The sequence below is a fragment of the Phalacrocorax aristotelis genome, chromosome 1 (assembly GCF_949628215.1).
Source record: "Phalacrocorax aristotelis chromosome 1, bGulAri2.1, whole genome shotgun sequence".
In the NCBI taxonomy this organism is placed as follows: Eukaryota; Metazoa; Chordata; class Aves; order Suliformes; family Phalacrocoracidae; genus Phalacrocorax; species Phalacrocorax aristotelis.
The window spans coordinates 101,049,193-101,068,490 of NC_134276.1; the positions used below are offsets into that span (position 1 = coordinate 101,049,193).

General features: G+C 37.7%; 1 protein-coding gene across 3 annotated transcripts in view; it reads right to left on the bottom strand.

The window, feature by feature from the left end:
- The window catches only part of TTC3 (tetratricopeptide repeat domain 3), a 62,863-nt gene that overhangs the window by 36,746 nt on the left and 6,819 nt on the right, over positions 1-19,298 (bottom strand). For all 3 annotated transcript variants that reach the window (XM_075100232.1, XM_075100212.1, XM_075100222.1), the window contains exons 6-15: positions 18,292-18,345; positions 15,667-15,790; positions 14,606-14,691; positions 13,714-13,808; positions 11,700-11,762; positions 9,505-9,559; positions 8,639-8,801; positions 8,474-8,522; positions 7,318-7,441; positions 3,984-4,038 (exon numbers count right to left, since the gene is read on the bottom strand). In XM_075100232.1, coding sequence (XP_074956333.1) covers positions 3,984-4,038; positions 7,318-7,441; positions 8,474-8,522; positions 8,639-8,801; positions 9,505-9,559; positions 11,700-11,762; positions 13,714-13,808; positions 14,606-14,691; positions 15,667-15,790; positions 18,292-18,345 — 868 coding nt within the window. The remainder of the gene's footprint in view (positions 1-3,983; positions 4,039-7,317; positions 7,442-8,473; positions 8,523-8,638; positions 8,802-9,504; positions 9,560-11,699; positions 11,763-13,713; positions 13,809-14,605; positions 14,692-15,666; positions 15,791-18,291; positions 18,346-19,298) is intronic.

The window sequence follows — 19,298 nt, forward strand, 5'->3', positions numbered from 1 at the left end:
TGTCAACAACTTGACACAAAACTTCACTAATACATTTTACAGCTTCAGAGATCTAACACTGTCCTTGATTAGTTACAGGGCTCTACAAGCTGAGTAAACAATTCATTAGTAACAAGGAAGAAGAAAATGTATGTTAATACTTTATTGTAATTGGTCAAAACCAGGAAGCCAGGCCATTAACTGCAAAACAATCTCTCAACCGTCTTCTGTGGAACTAAAACATAACATCAGGCATCTGAATGTGTGCATGCATACTAAAGATTAAGTTAACAAGTTACTAATTTTCAAGAATTTTTAGTTAGAACTTTACAAGGCGTGAATGACTTAACAGCAACAGTCACAAAATCCACTTATGGGAAAGCTGCCTTCTAGTAATCAGATGATTAGACGAACAAGGCAAAAAACCAGCATTTCTGGACTGGTGAGGAATCAGCAAGCATCTGACAAATTCAGCTGCAGAACTGCTGAGCATCACATCTTGCAGGTGTTCCTTACTACACATGGTAAATTGAAGGGGTACAGAGCAGATCTTTTTTTCGCTAGTTAAACCAAATGGATTTTGCAAGGCATATAGGAATGCCGCCTTCTGCCTCAGCCACCTGTTCCAAGAGGGGATAGTTCCAGCTATAGTCTTTCAGAAGCAGTTTAGGAGGCAACTCTGGCTTCCTAATATTGGACGCATTCACACAGATCATGTGCAGTCGAGCACCTGGGTTCAAGCTATTCAAGCACTGGAACCCAAACATAAGGTACAGCTACCAAAATCATTAAATATTGTTTGATTTATTATTATGCTTATGTTGAACTACCATAAAATCAAATTTGGAGGAGTTATTAATTTTATATATAAAGTTTAGTAACTATCTATGCTTAAAAATTATTTCATTATATTCAGAGAAGTATTTTATACTGTTAGATACAAAATAATGAGAAAAACACCGACTGTGTAAAAACACAAATCTACCCATTTAGGTAATCTCACTCAAGCCAGTGCGATGTCTCATGTACTCATTTCTCAATTTAAATCATACGCACACGCACTTCATGCCTTGGGCCACAAGTAATTTTTCCATTAAAAGATACTTAATGACATAAAATATAATCATCACAAAAAAAAAATACAAACATCATAAAGACTGAACATGTTCAGAATTATTTCATAAACCATTTCTTGAAATTGTCACACAGAAGTCTGTTGACAAGGTGTCTGCTGAAACAGTGCATATGCATTAAAAACTCCAAAATCTACATCAATAATCATCACAAACTCCTCATAATACAGACGCATAAATGATGGAAAACAATTATCCTTTTGAAAGCCAGAAAACACTTCAAGCATATAATCATTTAACCATTTAGAGATAGAGATATATTACTTTTTCTTTATTATATAGGTTCCTTAAGGGAAAGGAACCTATCTATAATTCAAAACAAAATCTTAATGAAGATAAAGGAATACAAGCTTTCCCTCTCACCATTAATGAAAGAATTAATTGGCACTATTTTTCCATTGAATGATTTAACTTTAAAAGCCATTCAACAAAAATTATTTCAGAAATACTTCCTACTGGAACTACTACTCCTGTATACCAACCAACCTAAAAAGATACTGCTTTCAGCTTTTTAAAAAATACTTTTTAAAAAAAGTAACAAGCAAATCCTACTGAATTTTAGTTAAAATAGTTAAGGAGATATATTAATTGAACAGCAAACATGATTCACTTACCCCACAAACATTTTAAAATATTAGTAGAAGTAGTATTACTTTTGCTAGACATTCCCATTAGGAGCAAGCAAAGATATTTAACAGAAATGTACACATGCTCAAAAAAAAAGTACATGCAGGCAAAAACTGAAATTAAAAAGGACAGCAGCTTTAAGATAAGATACGGTGGCATAAAGTTCCTTTACATTAAATCTCCTACAAGTCTTAAGCCTTTAAGTGAATCAAGGCTAAGAAAAAGAAAACTCCTCTTCCCCACCCACAGTAAACTTGTATCAGCTAGCCATTCAGAGCATAACTCCTCCTTTCAAATCAAAGCCAAATCAAATATTTTCTTCTACACTGCTACTGACATAGTATGAGGGGGAGGAGGAAGGAAGAACAGAAAAAAACCCTGGAATCAGCATGGGTTTTTTTGAAATTACTATGTTCAACACAATGTTTCATAGACCTATGATCTCTTTAGCCTAGAAGGATTTTCAGTTCTCCCCCAACATTCAGCCTTTCATTATCCCTCTTCCCTCCTCAACCTCTCCAAAAATCAGCTATCTTTCTGACACCCTGCCCTTGACCAGTATCAGCAGCATAGACAGACTGCAGACACCCTGCCCACTGACCAACGTGGGCAGACAGGACGTTGCCCACGTGATTCATGTGAAATATGATTCTCTCCAATCCCACTACCATTGGGGAAGCCAAGGAGCAGCGCAACTCTTACCTGCATTCAAAAGGCATTTGCATGATTTGGTCTTGCTGCCAGGTGAGCTGGACACCAAGTGTCCCTGGCAGTCCACTGGAGCCAGGGCATCACTTACAATCCTCTGTTTGCTGTCGGTGATTGGGCAGGTCACCATATGCGTGCACAGCTGCTGATCTTTTCCATGGCCTCAATAAAGCTTTGTTTTATAACATGTTGTTAGACTCCCTTACTATGTGGGCCACACCTTCTCACTCAGGAAATCGTCTGGATTCACTTAGTTGTCACTTGCTTCAAACGCATTCAAAATTCCCTACGGCCTCCATGCATTTCATGTTTTGCCCCTGCATACCACGTACATACAGTTCCTCAAAACTGATTTCTATTCCAGAGCTTGACTTCCCCTTTCTAAAGCCCCTCCCTGATCTATGCTTTCTGCAATAAGTTCCTTCAACACTTTACAGTTTCTTCTTTTTCTTTGTTATCCTACCACATAACACCTTTTCAAAAAATTCATCTTGACTCTTCTTTTGCAACCTTTCCCACATTTTCCATCTCTCAATACACCCTTTAATTCCTCAATCTGTTCACATATGTTGAAAGTCCACAAGAGCTCTTCCTACTGCTCATTTTAAAATAATATTTTGTAATATATCTTCACTGGCTTCCTAAAATCAAATTTTGAAATGCTCTGCACTTTGGCACCTATTCAGCTAAGTATTTAAGTATGCGAAGTCCAAAGAACAGTGCAGCTGGGCACCAAGGACTTACAGGCTGTCACATGGTCAGAACTAGAAGGACCCACAGCCTTGGAGGTCAGAAGTCACAACTGTGAGGTCACAACTTCAGAATACAGCATGAGCATACAGCTGGTCCAGATCCAGTAGCAGTATTCCATAGAAACATCATAAATAAGAACAATTTCTGAATTTCTTAAGCTTTCTTGATTATAGCATGTTTAGCAGGTGATAGAAAACCCAAGCAAAATTCAGGAAAAGATTTCACTTTGAAGATCAGAACTGCTTGCACTTCACTTTCACCACAGACAAGTAACTCTGGCATTGTGGGAGTTCTCTCTATAAAAGGGACATGAACAATAAATCACACAAACTTATACCTCTTAAAGTTTGTAGCTGAAGATCCACTCTGACAAATACTTTGTGGCCTCCTTCCTCTCTAACTGCATGATTATTTTCTTAAGTATCTATATAGAGCTTTTAGTAATCACAAATGAATTCTCAGATTTAGATCCTTTTAGGTCCTTTATCTGTCTCAGAAGGAATTAAAGCATTTCTAGCCTGTGACTCAGCATCCTACTTTTTAGTTCCAGTTTTAATTTTGAATTCATCCCCGTAAAGTAGATTCGAACTACAAAAGCATGAAGTAAATATGACAGAAATACAGAAGAGGAGTATTGAAGTAACTGCCCGCTAACAGGAAAAGAAGTGAAACACGATAGTTGACTGTTGTGAAAATAACACAAGATATACTTTTGCTTATTAATAATGGCAACAGCAAGGGTAGAACTGACTTGGACTTGATAAATAGCAAAAACAAACTCACTTGGTGGAAACTCTGGAGACGAACATTTGCTTTCTGTTCTTTGGATGTCAGTCACCTAATGACAAATACGTTAGTTTGGTTTTACGGAGATAACAAAAAACAAATAGATATTATTCACTGAGTTTAAACAAAGAAAAATCCTGAACCACTAGAATTTAAACAAAGAAACCACAACACTACAGTATATTATGTCCCCAATCAAGAGGTAAAGAAAAACCATTTAATTAATCAAAGTGTGTTTGCATACTCATACTTTTCTCCCCCAACCTCATATCAATTTATATTATCTACTCATCTGACAAACACTAGCTTTTTTTCAGTAATATTAATCCTAAACAAGGATAAATTTACAGACGTACATTATGAGGATTTTCATAGCATAAAAGCAGATTAAAGTTTTCTTAAGACAGTCAAAAATCTTCAAGCGCTTGTGTTCTACAGATCACTTGCTTTTTCAAAAAGTTCTATTTCCTTCCCTTTGCCCTTGTACACTAGTTTCATTTTCCTCACTAACGAGTCATCTATTTTTTGCTGCCCCGCCCCCCTGTGAAATCTGAAAGTGTTTTTTCACATGCACACGCTAAGTTGTTTTGACCTTACTAGTAGATTGATGTTCTTTATCATTTTGTTTTCTGTATTAAATAGCTTATTGATAACACACTTTATAGGCTAAATTACAACAAACAAAATTAATTAACTTACAATAATGATGGTAAAGATGATCAGAAAGAGGTACAAATGTTTCTTTTAAATTAATAATTAGCATGAAAGAGAAGAACTGTCTGTAAGCAAACTGAAGGTTGATTATCAAATTTTTAACTCCATGCTGTTACATCAGGACTGTCACTGTCATGCATCTAGCAAAGCAAACCACTCAGGAAAATTTATGCACAGGAACAATTTACAGGCTCTCCGTTATACTGGACATGAGATAGAGACTAAGACAGCAACAGCTGGGAAATTCCACTGGCATCCACTAGCAAAATCCACCTAAAACAAGGTAAGCACCAACAAAATCCCCCAACTTTCCACTTCTTTTTGGGTGTATGTTTGGTTTTTAAGGAATAAAAACATATGTACTGGTTTTGGCTGGGACAAAGTTAATTTTCCTCATAGCTGCTCGTATGGTGCTGTGCTTTGGATTTGCTGTTAAAACAGCGTTGATAACACAGGGATGTTTTAGCTATTACTGAGCAGTACTTACACAGCATCAAGGCCTTTTCTGTTTCACACACTGCTCCGCCAGCGAGTGGGCTGGGGGTGCATGAGAAGTTGGGAGGGGACACAGCTGGGACAGCTGACCCCAACTGACCAAAGGGATGTCCCACACCTTATGACATCGTGCACTGCAATATAAGCTGGGGGAAGGAGAAACGGAGGAAAGTTCCAAGTTATGCCATCTGTCTTCCCAAGTAAGCATTATGTGTGATAAAGCTCTGCTTTCCTGGAAATGGCTAAACATCTGCCTGAAAGTAGTGAATGAATTCCTTATTTGCTTTCCTTGTGTGCGCAGCTTTTGCTTTGCTTGTTAAACTGTCTTTAACTCAACCAATCCATGAGTTTTACCCTTATGATTTTCTCCCCCATCCTGCTGAGGGGAGTGAGCAAGCAGCTGTGTGGAGCTGAGCTGCCTACCAGGATTAAATCACAACAACGTGGTATGCCATTGCACTTTCAGCAGTTAAATAACCTTCTAAAAGGCAGAACTAGAAGCTTTTGTTGACGGATTTCTTTGGACACCCTTCACTAACGTGTATCCTTAGTTCAATCATTTTTCAGGGACAAAAATCAACGATGAACAGAGAACAAAGTTTACTCTACTAAGCTTCTGATGGATGCACTTAACTCCTCGACCAAACTAGTGGCAGTTTGGTTCAGTCTCCAAAGGAGGTAAAGGCCTAGGCATGACCAGGCCACGAACTTCTCTAGTTCCAACCTGTTCTTTGAAAACCCACACAAGGACAGGGTGACACAGTGAGCTTTGATGTATATCAGCTTGGAAAGCAGAACATTGATCATGCGATTAACACATCAATAGCAGATGGTTCTTCCAAAACTAACTTGGTCAAGGAACAAAGGAAGTTGCGGGTACAAGGAGTCTCATGCTTACCTCTTCCATCGCATGTAATTTGACTACGAGCCAACCATGTTATTTCCATATGTGACAGCTCAGGAGGAAGAGCTCAAAAAAGTTCACTCAAGTAGCTGGCAGCACGGCTGTGATCTCGCCTTGAGTTGGGATACCTCTCAAGGTTACTCCCTCCAGGCTGAGACACCCCTTACCAAATGCAGATCTTTGGTAAACAACCAATATCACACATAACCTTGTATAACAGGGCATTAAGATCTTGGATTGGTAAATTTGAATCATTATTATATCCTCTGTGCAGTAGAGTAATAGATTGAACCTTGCCATCAGGCTTTGTTAAGCCTCACTTCTACAACGTTTTACTTCAATAAAACCACTTTTGCTGCTACCTTTGGCAGTGGTTCTTTAAGCAGTCTCAATCTCCACTGCAACAGCTTCACTTTCTCTTTTAAGCCTTCCTCACCAAAAAAAGCTAATAGAAGTAATCTAGTAGAATATTTGTGCTTGTAAACTGTCTTTTAAATTAAAAGAACGAATCTAAAGAACTATGAAGGACTACTAAAATAACATGAGTCCATCTTTCATTTTAGCACTGTACTACACTTGTTTTGAACACACAAGCCAGATATTTGAGAACCACAAAACCCTAGTTTTAAATACAGTCCAGGTAAGTATACTATTTAACCAACATCTTTCCCCATACAAAAGAAATCTGTTTACAGAGCATGAGAAGAATGGTCTATAACCATGCAAATACCTTAACGTCACAGTATCAGTGGCAAAACGATGCTCCAGTATAGCAAAAGCCCTTTATATGAATTAACTTTGGCTAACGCATCTTCCACTGAACTCCATTACACCAGCACGCATTAACTGAATCCTCTCCTAAAGCCAAAGGGAAGTCCACATCTGAATGCACGTTGACTGGCAGGGCTGGACAGTCGATTAGATCAGACATGACCTCAGTCTCACTTTCAATAAGCCTAAAGAGACCCCTCTCCTCCTCATAGCATACAGCCTCCACCTTCTCATTCAAGCAATCGCCACCCATCCTCTTTCAAATCCAAAGTTCTGAACATATATTTGGTAGTTAAGTACTACAGGAAAAGTGTACTTAGCTGAGAAAGTACACAATTACTAAAACACAGTGGCTGCAAAATTTCAGCCACACCATTAAAGACCACATTTCAGGACGATGAAAATCAACACGCACAGTCTTGTAATGCCAGCTGTAGCGTAACTTACCCTGGTATCCTGTTTTTGACGACAATGATGATCTTTAGGATCAGACTGTGTTCTCTTTACCTCTTTTTCTACTTCTTTAAGTTCTTGAGAGATTATTAAATGAGATTCTGAAGAACTGCAGTCTCTGATATGTAAAAAGAGAGAAGCCTAGTTCTTCCAATGTTGATGTCTTTTCCCCGTATTTAAGACATATAGCATACATGCATCATGAAAAAAACGAAGACGAATACAAGAAGTCTACCCCTCGGACGCGTAATGGCATAAGCATGCTTAAAGGATTTGATGCAACAACCGTTTTTTACACCTTCAAATTGCACAGTCCAAGGCTATGCAAAAATATGAAAAAAGAAGCACCTTCTTATATAAAAGGGACAGAAACTGAATTACTGTACTTCCAAAAAAAAAGGGTAATTTAAAAAAAAAATAATCAATATTGCCCAAGGCCACATTTTATTTGTGCAATATAGATGGGAAACAAATTTAACTTCCTCCAGAATTTTCAGGATTACAGAAAGTTGTTTAGTAGTTTACTTTCTGTATTGTTTTGAATAGCACATCACTACAAGTAGACCAATAAAAGTAAAAAAAAATCTTTCAGAAAAATACTTAATACCAAAGTTATGGCATATATTGTAACTTAGCTGAATCTGTGAATATGCAATCTCTTACTCTTTTTGGGAAAGGCGAAAGCACAGAACACATGTGACAAAACCAAATTTCTACAAATTAGGATACACATTCATTTTTACCAAAATGCATTTGCTAGCAAATCAGCTTAATCTCCCAACGAGCTTTATATAGAAAAGTTAAAACAAAAAAGTGGGTGTGATTGCACCGACATTTTCAGGCACCAAATTTCCTCAGCAGCAAATTACCTCAAGTTGGGACAACAAAAAACAGGAATATGTAACTGTTTCCAACATTCGTAAAACATAATGCTGAAGGAAACTGCTTAGAAGTGGAACACATCTCAAGTGAGCGTATTTAGTTCCTGAAAGTCCTTATTACTCCTAGGCTGCACTCTGGTTGCAGTTCTGATAAGTTTATTCTTTCCATTTTTATTTACTGATAGATAAAATTTAAGCAATATCTATGCTATGTATTACTACTTATACTAAGCATTGCTATTGGGGAAAAAAGCAAACTTGACACTTACTTTTTCTCAAGAAGTGACTTCTTTGGTTTCTGTTTATGTTGTTTAATACCTATAAAAAATTAGGAGGGTGTGGGGAAAGGAAGGAATTAATTAGCTTCAAAGGGAAGTTACCAATGAAGGGATTTTCCTATGTTCATGGTAGATCTTGAAATCAGAAAAGGTTACCATTGATTTCTTCTAACGTCTTCTTTAACTTGTCATTTTGTTGAACAAGATCCTTAAGTCCATCGAGAATATTCTTGCATAGTTCCTGAGCTCTCTCATTAGCTTCCAAAGCCAGTTCATGTTCCCCCAGTAATGAAAGCGCCTTACAGAAGTGGTAGTGACCCTACATGGACATAAGTTTGAATTTCAAGCATTCATTCACACAAATAAGAAAACAATTTATATCCTAAACAGCTGCCATAGACAGTACAAAGTAAAATTTAACATACTGAAAAGTTATCTACTCCACCTGTTTCAGTTCAAATGACGAATAATCAAAGTTTTCGACTATTCAGCATGCTGAAACAGAAAGATAATTCACTGGGAGTAGCGCCTAGCCTCTGGCTTTAGAAAAGAGCAAATTTACTTTTTCCCCTAATCTCAACCATTACTTTGCAACTTTGTAACTATCCCTTATTTACTCTTCTTTAGGCCAAGAATATTGGAAAATACCTGTTGTCAATCAGGACTTTTTATTGTAAGGACTACATGTAGACTTTTTAAAGCACTGTGATAACATAGCTACACACAACAATGTAATAAATGTTTTCTTCTGTCTTTACACATGCAGAACACCATGTAACAACACTTACAAGCATGTCAAAATAATATTTCTAATATAAAAATACAAGCAAACTATGTACTTGGCTGACTGAAGCAGAATTCTTAGTCCACTAGGTGCTGTGTTCATTCTACTGTCATTAGCGCTAAATGCAGATGAGAACACGTCACATCTACCTGGGGCAGACCTGTAATTAAGACTGTGGGTTCTGATGTTGCTTTACAGTACCAACAAAAGACAATTTTGAAACATATATGAAACTAACCTTTGGCCAATTAGGCTTCAAAATAGTGGCTCTTTTTCCATCAGCAAGGGCTCTCCTTAGAGAGGGGAGGGAAAAGAAGAGGTATTTATTATTTATACTTCAGAAAAATCTACAGAAGACATGTACGACGCACTATAAAAATACAAAGGGAATAAAAGAACAGTTCATTCACCTGTGTAAAGGCATGGTCAGATAACACTTCTTAACTGAAACTTACCTGGGTTAAAATGTTACAGTCTGAACTATTTCCCCACCAGATATTTATTCCCTCCCCCTACCTACAAGGTTTTCCAGCATTCTGTATATGTACCTATCCCTTAACTGGGTCCTAACAAAACGTTCCTTTAAAAAGCAAAGCTGTAATAAAAAAGCCTGAATACCAAACCTCAGTATTTTGACAGAAATTATATTAGAGAGCAGTTAGGTAATCATAGCTAGAGATTTGAGGGTGCAAGTATTAACTGCTGAGCACTGAAAGACAGTAACCTCCAAAACTCCCAACAACTGAAGCCTGAAGAATATGCCCAACTGCCTTTTATATACAAGGTGTCGCAGCATAACTAGAATTGCAATTTTGGTCAGGTCAGAAGAGAAGCAGACTATGGCTACAGGAGAGAACACAGAGCAGCAGCAATGGCCTCTGCTGAAACCAACACTGCCCAAAGCCAGCAGTTACAGAGTTTATATACCTTTGGGATATACCACTCATTCTTCACTGAACTACAGCTATGTGTCCGGATGTATAAATTACAACAGAGTGGTCACATATGGATTACTTCAGATGAGAAAGCTTACAAATAACTCACTCCTTTGACAGCTGGGTCATGCTGACTCAGTCAGGCCTTTAGAAAATGTCTACAGCCAGACCTAACTTGAGAGGCCTGCATCGGCCTGTTGAGGCTTTAACTATTTTACCTCTACAAAGGGCAGGAACATGGGAGAAAAAAAAACCAACCCACCCCCCCCCCCAAAAAATGCCACAAAATAACACAAACCACCACCCACACCAGACTTGTTTCACATGAAAGTGTTCATAAATTGCCTAGTCATTACCACAGTTTTTTGTAACCATTATATCAGAAAAGCCTGTCCAGAGGCATCTGGAGAAAGAGAATGAGATGCTCTGTGGTAACAAAAGCTAGTTACTGAAAAAAAGCCTGAAAGAGACTATAATTTCAAGACAAGGAGCATGTTTTACACAACAAAATTCTTCAGAGATTTCAGGAAGAATTAGTTCAGTGAAATTAAAGCAAGTTAGAACAAAAAAAATCTCCACCCCAAAATTAGAGAAACCCCAGGTAGTAATGGCAGAATTTAGAGATGCGGCAATACATTTAAAGAAATTAGTAATAGAAAACACGGCAACAGAACTGGTGATTGGAATGGGAGAAATGTAACTTTAAGAGTAACAAAGTAACATCCATTGAAAGTGCCATGTATAGTAACCTCAGATGTAACATGGAGCTGCTGCCCAACAAAGGCACCGCAAAGGTGTAACAGCATGTTAGCAAGTACAAAAGTGACCCCAAGTGGATAGTAGAGTTGGAAAGAAGAAACCATCAGAGTGAATGTCACTGGCCTCGTAGGAGGCCTCCCCTCCACACAGACAGCTCTCTAACCCCACTGCTACAACAATAGAACTGGCCACTTTAGTACCCACCCAGAGGAGCAGCGGAAGGGTGAGCATAACGCCAGGAAAATGGGCATGTGGATACCAATTTGAATTACATTGTTGTTTTTTCTTTTTATTTCAGCAGTTAGATCTGGACTAATAACCATGAGACCCTTAAGACTTCAATTATACTAACAATAAATTCTTAGGTTGGCTTTACATAAAGGTATACATCCACCCTGCTCATAATATTTTCAGCTTAACAGTTGGCTTAAGGAAAATAAGCCCCGTACCTGCACTGAACTCTTCTTCAAAAGGTTTAATAAAAATCACAATAATCACTGGTACTGAGGGTTTTTTTCCCCGTTTTACAACCCACATGCACAAAAATTTTGAATGGTATTACATACTTGCATTACCAGGTACAGCTAATATTATTCATTTTTCTTAATATCAGTTGTCTGAGGTAGTAACATCATAATTACTATATACTTAAGTTTTAAAAATACTATTTTCCTGAGCATATTGCTAATTTTTAACTGCAGATCACCACATTTGAGATTAGAAACAAGGGGTTACTTACTTGTACTGCCCCGTGAGAATTAAACAGAGAGCTCGGTTTCCATACAGAAGATGGTTTGCAGGACTTAAAAAAAAATAAAAATGAAAACTTACTAACGTACATAGCTTTTGAAAATCTTAAGAAGAAACAAAAAGTAAGTTCTCACAATGATTGTCTGCAAGCACTCTAGCACTAACAATTATATACAAGCTTCCTTGAATAGCCCTATGATTTACAAGTCAGGTCATCGAGAATATTAGTTTTAATTATGTAGTAATTTGTAAGGTTTGGGCCCACTAATACAACTTCCAACCAATTCAAATCACACTCAGCCTACTTAAAGAAATAAAATAAAGACAGATTTAAACTCCTTCCCCAACTCACTAGGCTCTGACAAACATATCAAAGCACACCTCAAATGGGTGGAAGGTATGTCTAGTACGTTCCCTACAATCTCAGCTTTGTTTCAAAAAAAAGAAGAAAAAAAAAAAAAGAGTGTGAAGCATGGAAGAGCTAGCTCGACTGTCACATAGATCCCATTTTATTTTGTTCTGGAATTCCTAACTTTGAAGTCCTAATTAAATCAAACATCTCTGGATTGCTGGGTCTACAGCTTTTTCATAACCCTCTGCCTGACTGGGCAGAAGTTCTAAAGAGCTAAAGCATTGTCCCCAGTATACCTAACGGAGAATGAGAGGGGGGAACCAGTATATGTAATCCAGCGACCACCTGAAGGGAAGCCAAGGGAAGGCGCAGCTAGTTAAGGGCAAGGGTGCGATGCTGAAGCAGATGAAGTCAGCTCACACTGGGAGAATGAGAAGGCGAAGACAGTGCACAGAGCAGATGAAGGATTCCCTAGCTACTAGACATCACTGAGCAGAGTCCCTTCCTTCGACAGGGTCGTAAGGAAAAAGAGCAATTTCTAACGTACAGCTGTAATAACAGCTCAGCTCTACAGCCCCTGGAATACATGAGACTTCCTTTGCTCTTTCCAAGCCATGGGATTTCCTTTGCTCTTTCATTGAACTCTGCTCCTTCCTCCCCCTCAGCTACCCTGAGCAAAACCTTATTAGCCTGCTCCACCATCTCAGATACAGTCACTTGACCAAAGTCTGCCTACCCAACTTTTCAAGGAGGCTGAAATCAGCTTGAATTTGGGATTGAAATGTGTCCTATCCCATGACATAAAATCTGAAGCAAGACACCAGCAAAATGCTAATCCTTTCAACTGCACAGTTATAAAGCGACAGACTTCAAAATGAAAAAATAAGAAGCTGAAGGTGCAAACTGTTTTATGAAAGGTGGGACTTCATGAAATTCCCCGTATTTCATGGACATCAGAACTTATAAAAGCAGCATTTTTGCATGACTGCAACATAAGTAGCAATTACACCAAACCACCATCTTGTACCTAGTTCACAATGTGTGTGGACTACAGGAAGGGGGCAAACGCTCTATAAGCATAGGACATAAATTCTCATTTTACCTCTGCCTCCCTGCCCCTTTATAGAGCCCAGGAAAGTCTCCAAAGCCTTTCACCAAATGATTTTTGGGAAGAAATTCAACAAGACTTGCAAAAGGAAGTTAAGCCTGTCGCATAGAGTTGCCAAGAACAGATACTTAAAAGTATTTGTTCTTGTTCACTAGTTCTATGTCATAGTTGATATGATAAATATTCACAACAGTTGGTCATACTGTTCTGCTGGAAGAATATTTAGGAGGGATGATACCAAAAGTGGCTGTTACACCGAATAACTTATTTCCTTGCGGGTTTACTACATTTACTATTAGTCATTTTAGATCAGCTTTAAACCCTTAAAGGACCTTTGTGGCAGTAAAAGTACAACCAACCACTAATAACAAGAAATAAAACATTAAAAAAAAAAGCTACGTAACACATTTTAAATTAGGTATCATTTGGCCTCTAAGTAGGTTGGCTCATGCAAAACTACACAAAATTAGGATAAATCTGAGTAGGCTGAATATATACAATATAACACAATAACCCAATCTAGTTAACCAGTTCAGTTCTTACCAAAACTCTATGGCTTTAGTATATGACATTATAGCACGATCAAAGTTTCCTTGGGAAAATTCCTCATTTCCTTTCTGTTTCATAGATTCACTGTTCTGTGAAGTCAAGAAAAGAAAACAATTCAGCAACCACTGTAATTAAACTCAGTTGCAATGAGAAGAAAACATTTGACAAGAGGCAGCTAAGTTTTTATGCTTGTAAAAACAGAACATTACACGTGCACTATCAGTTGTAATTTAACACTCTAATTCATTGTAATTAATAAGCTTAAAAGCGTATAAATAGAAGTGTTATACAGACAAGAATACAATGAACAATAATTAAGAAGCAGGACTAACAGAAGCTCTCCTGGGTTCCATAATATAGTTGTCACCAAAACCAAGCACGTGTCAAATAGCAAAATAGGCTGAGTACAGCACAGCTCAGCCAGTTCCCTACTCAGCGTCTTTCAGCGTAGCTCCCAAACAATGGAATTGTAGCAAAGACAACACAGGAATTAACCAGACTCCCATAGGAAAAAACCCAAACATCTACACTAAAGAACAATTTCAAGGAAATTCAAAGGAAAAATGCAAAGAATTTGAGAGCATCTTATTTCTGTGTTATAAGGATCAAGTTGAACAAGCCTCTATTTATATTAACTGCATTTCATTGAGTTTTTGGGGGGAGTGAGGAGGGGTAGACTGTACACTGGCAATGTAAACAACTGATGTTCTGTTTATTAGGCCAGGATTTCTCAAAGTAACTATTTATGTCAGGAAAATTACTCACTCAAGCTTTTGAAACCTTTATCTTTGATCATTTGGTAATTTATAATCTTTCATCATAAAAAAGTCCCCCAAAATAACAACAAAATAGAAAAGCACAAACACATTCTGATATCTTCTCTCACCTTCCTACAGTTTTCACAGGTCACAGCTTTAAATTCTTCAACTAAATTACAATCTTCCAAAGCAACTTTAGTAATGTAACGTTTGCCTGCAGACAAAATTCAGAAAAATACAATGGGTTACCAAAAAGTTACCGAAGACAAGGAGTAGGGTTTATCTGCTGCTGCTAAGAATCAAGCTCTGTTTTCTGACTGGAAGCAAAATTTGACATACCAACTAAATAATAGAAACAAATTAAGCAACAGAAACGTTCAAAAGAAAGAAAAGGAATTATTTATTATTGTGTAAGCTCAAAATAACTGGCTGCAGACTGTAAAACATCTAAGCACTTGCCTAATTTAAAGCAATCAACTGAAACTCAATTGTTTTTTAAAGAATTTGCATTTTAAAGATTTGTACAGGCTTGTATTTTAAAGAATTTGTACTTCAGTACTTAACAATAAAAAGATTCTTCTCCCTACATGCAAGTTTGATTTCTACCACCCTGTTACTGCAACAGCTGAGCTAGAATGTGTATATGCAAAAAGTAAGACCAGCATACACGCCATTTAACACTCATCAAAAACAGCAGGCCTTGGAACTTCAGCAGAAGCTCTGCTGCTAGTGTTGTATCTTACGGTAACTCCCATGAGCTACCTAATCTAATTTTTGAAATATGACTAACATCTCAATATTTTGACAAAATCCTCTGCCAAACATTTAACACAAAGACCCAAATAATATTTCAGGCAACTTTCAATTTAACCCTAAGTTAAAGGAATACAGGGCACACATACAGCCCATAATGGACACCAAAGTGAAAAAGTGTTCTGAGCTCCTGTTCAGAAAGAGCACATGCACTGTAAATATGACCCATATATAAAGATTCAAAGAAGAATTGGCTCATTCAAGTAAGCAAAAAAAAAAACAAAAAAACACACACACCACAAAAAACCCACAGCACCCCCACCACTATTTTCCAGTCACTTCTAGACTAATGAAATACATACAAACATTAACTATGTCATAACTACAACATAGGTAACTTTCCTCACAATTGTCCTTCAAAACTGTTCATACTTACATTCAGCAAAGAAAATTTCAAGATAGATCCAACCAAAATCACCAAGTTTCTCCAGTCTCTGCAGAATACTGCCATCACCTGTGTATCTGACCCAATCAAGCGCATCCCCAACATCAAAGACACCCTATTTCAATTGAAGAAAAGGAAAATAAAAGGAAAAAATGGTAGTTGTAATTCTATACACAGCTAAGTCTTAAAACAAAAGCAAACACTACGCAAACCAACAACTCACTGGCAATACAGTGGAAACATTCTGTGCAAATATAACAAACAATACTATTGTAGCACTTACATTATACACTTGTTCCTGATTTGTTAGCCTTTGAAACAGCTAACAGCTCACAAATATAAATATCTGGATAACTCAAGCACACCATAACACAGCATATTCACAAAATAAAACAGTCATTCTTTCAACAGAAGATTCTATGATTCAATCATTCTATGATTCAAGTTATAGAATTTTATTTCAAAACTACTTCCTGATGAACGCATACAAAATTGCTTCAGTGGGAAGTGACAAGCCCAATTAGAAAAAGCAACATTCTCCAGGCTGTTAGACACACAGGCCAGGGCTAAGACTTAATTCCATAAATCATTACTTCCTTTCTATTCAAATTAAATTTAAATTGTTTGAGCTACAGAGCTTTATTTGAAGTAGAGGGATTGAGTGAAGAATGCCTGTTGCCTGGGATACTCTCACATTATCTGGGCCTACAGATTTAAAAAAATAATTTTAAAACCCACATGACTAAGACAAGTATCACTAAAAATACAGGAACTGGGTTATCCAGCAGTAACACACAGTTGTACCTATTCTGCTTCTATTGCTACTATCAGCTATGATACTGTCTTCTAACTTCAGTGGTTTTATTTTCACTTTTGTAGTTAAAAGGCAGCAGAAACTAGAAAACGGGGAAAAAACAAGTGACAAACACAGGGAAACTAAGAATGTTTGTCATCCAAAGTTTACAAGCTGGAAAATGTAATGAGTATAGATCTACTGTACACTGACTTTAACAATGAAGATGGATCAGCAGATTTCCAAACCACACCCTTACTTGGCCATTCACAAGTCCTTCAGATTGAATCAGTAGCACTAATTGAGAATCTCATAAAAAGATTACCAAGCTGTCTCCAAAGAGGAGCACTTTCGCATCATTTCAGTGATCAAGTTTAGCCCTGCTTGGAGCCCTGTAGCCCCATCATACAGCATTGCCATGCTTAGTAATAGGCCACAGGCTTTGTACAGAGTTTGCGAGGCCACAGGGCTTTCTCTGAGTTTGTCCCGACCTGCTTATAGCTCTGCTTTAACTTGATTTTAACTGTAACAGCAATTTTCCTTCAAACTGGGTGGCTATGACTAATTTGGTTTACTTTTCTATGGTACAATAGCTTTCACACAGACAGTAGTAACAAAAAGTTAATGATGCTATGACTAACATAATGATGCAGTATAGAGAAACACAAGCCAAATATGACAGAGCATAGGCCATGAAAATTGGAGACACCTAATGCAGTTTAGAAAAGCACAGGCATAGGATAGTTAAAGATGGGGCAGAAGCTGCCACTGGAGAACCAACGGCTATAAACAAGTGGCCAAGTTAAAAAAAATAGAGCTGGACAAACTGTAAAACGTACTGTATATAGTAAAATTGTATGTAACTTAAACCTGCAGACCAAGGAAAAGAAAGAGCAGTGTATAGAAGTGCAATACCAAACAAAAAATAACCTAAGCAGATCCTAGAATGAGGAAGAAGAAAGCGTCAACAGCAGTCCTTGCAGCAAAAAGACTCCAGGCAATGACAGCTATACCCCCCACGCGCAAACACCAGACAGAAGCCATTCATTTTAGATCCCAAGGAGCAGTTCAAGAGTGAGCACAACACCTGGAAAACGGTCAGATACTATGAAGAATGTATATTACAATTATAACTGCATTATCATTAAAGCGTTTTTCTGTTTTGTCATAGTTGTTTCTTCATCTTCTATCCCCTTCTGCAATAATTAATTCTGGAAGATTTCCATTATATTAACAATAACTTCTTGTCTTTATATGTCAAGTAGTTTGCCTTTTGCCCATACTTAGACTTTTAGCATAACACACCAGCACAGAAAGAGAGGACAAAGCAAAACACACCACCAAGATAGAGCTGTGTGCTTATGTGAGGGGATCTAGGAATCCTTGAGACTGAAGGCAGAGAGAGCACCAAGACATCTCAAAGAAATGAGCCTTCAGCAGGAAATGGCAAATCTGCAAAAAAGCAACAAGGAGAGCCACCAGCAGGTAACAAGTGGATACTAGTGGGCTGACCTGGGCTTCAGCTGCACAACCCAAACCTACCCAACCACACTGCAGTAGCAACATCCAACAGAAAACATTTATTTTCAGCATGTGAACCACCCCCAGAGTTCTCATTCTGTTCTTCTTACACAGATGATACTTATTTAATTTTGTGGCTCAGAGTTGCAACAACTGGCAACTCCAGTCCTACATACTACATATTCCAAAAACCACAGTATATTTATGCAAGCATTTTAAAATTTTGGACATTTGTACAAATATTTTTGTTTGTATTCACAGATACAGAAGCATTCCTAGTAAAAACAATTCAAGAAACTTACATTTTCTATTCTGCTGCCAATTCTCAGTATGCCACCGATAAAAGGTGGAACGTTCTGGAAGAGGGATAGAAAACAAATAAAACCAAGTTATTAAGATTTGATAACTTTAGTTTCTATCTGGTCAGGTTCAACTCAATAACATTTTCTGTTCTGCCAGAACGCGGTATCATTTGGACAGTTGCTCTGGTCCATTTCAAAGTTTCAGGAAATATTCTTGTATTCAGTAACAAATCTCCTACCATTTTTGTTCGAAAATTAAAAAAACATTGATGTGGAAATAGAGAAAGCATGGGTACTGTGACATCTCATTAGGAAAGTCAATCGCTCTAACCACTTCTGCAGTTATCTACATACCAAAGAACCAGCTGATACATCCAATGAAAACCATCCAAAACAACAGTACTTCCTCTCCTGAGATCTTCTGCTCCTCCAAATAAATTTTACTATTGGATATACAATCTTTTACATTGAGAAGGAGACACAGGCTGAGGAAGTAAGAAGAGGGAAGCAGAGGTAAACAAGGAAATGGGAATATACACAGACCCTCTTGTAAAAAGATCGAATGGGAGACTACCAGCGGAGGAAACAGCACAAAGAACCCATCACATGAGACAAAATGGAAAAAGTGCAGGGACATCCTGAAGTACAAGGAGATGAAAATAGAGCACTCGGATAGCCTGAAGGAGGAAGCAGCAAAAAGAGCATAAGGAAGTATGCATCCACAAGATCAATATAGTACATGAATACCTTATCATTTAAAGTCATATAACAGTAAGTTGGACTGGAAAAGCATAGCCTGGCGTTGAGCACGTGTCCTGGTTTTGGCTGGGATAAAGTTAACTTCCTTCCTAGTAGCTGGTACAGTGCTGTTTTGGATTTAGCATGAGAGTAATGTTGCTAACACACTTAGCGTTATCAAATTTAGTTGTTGCTAAGAAGTGCTTACACCAAGTCAAGGTCTTTTCAGCTTCTCATGTTCCACCAACTGAGAAGGCTGGAGATGCACA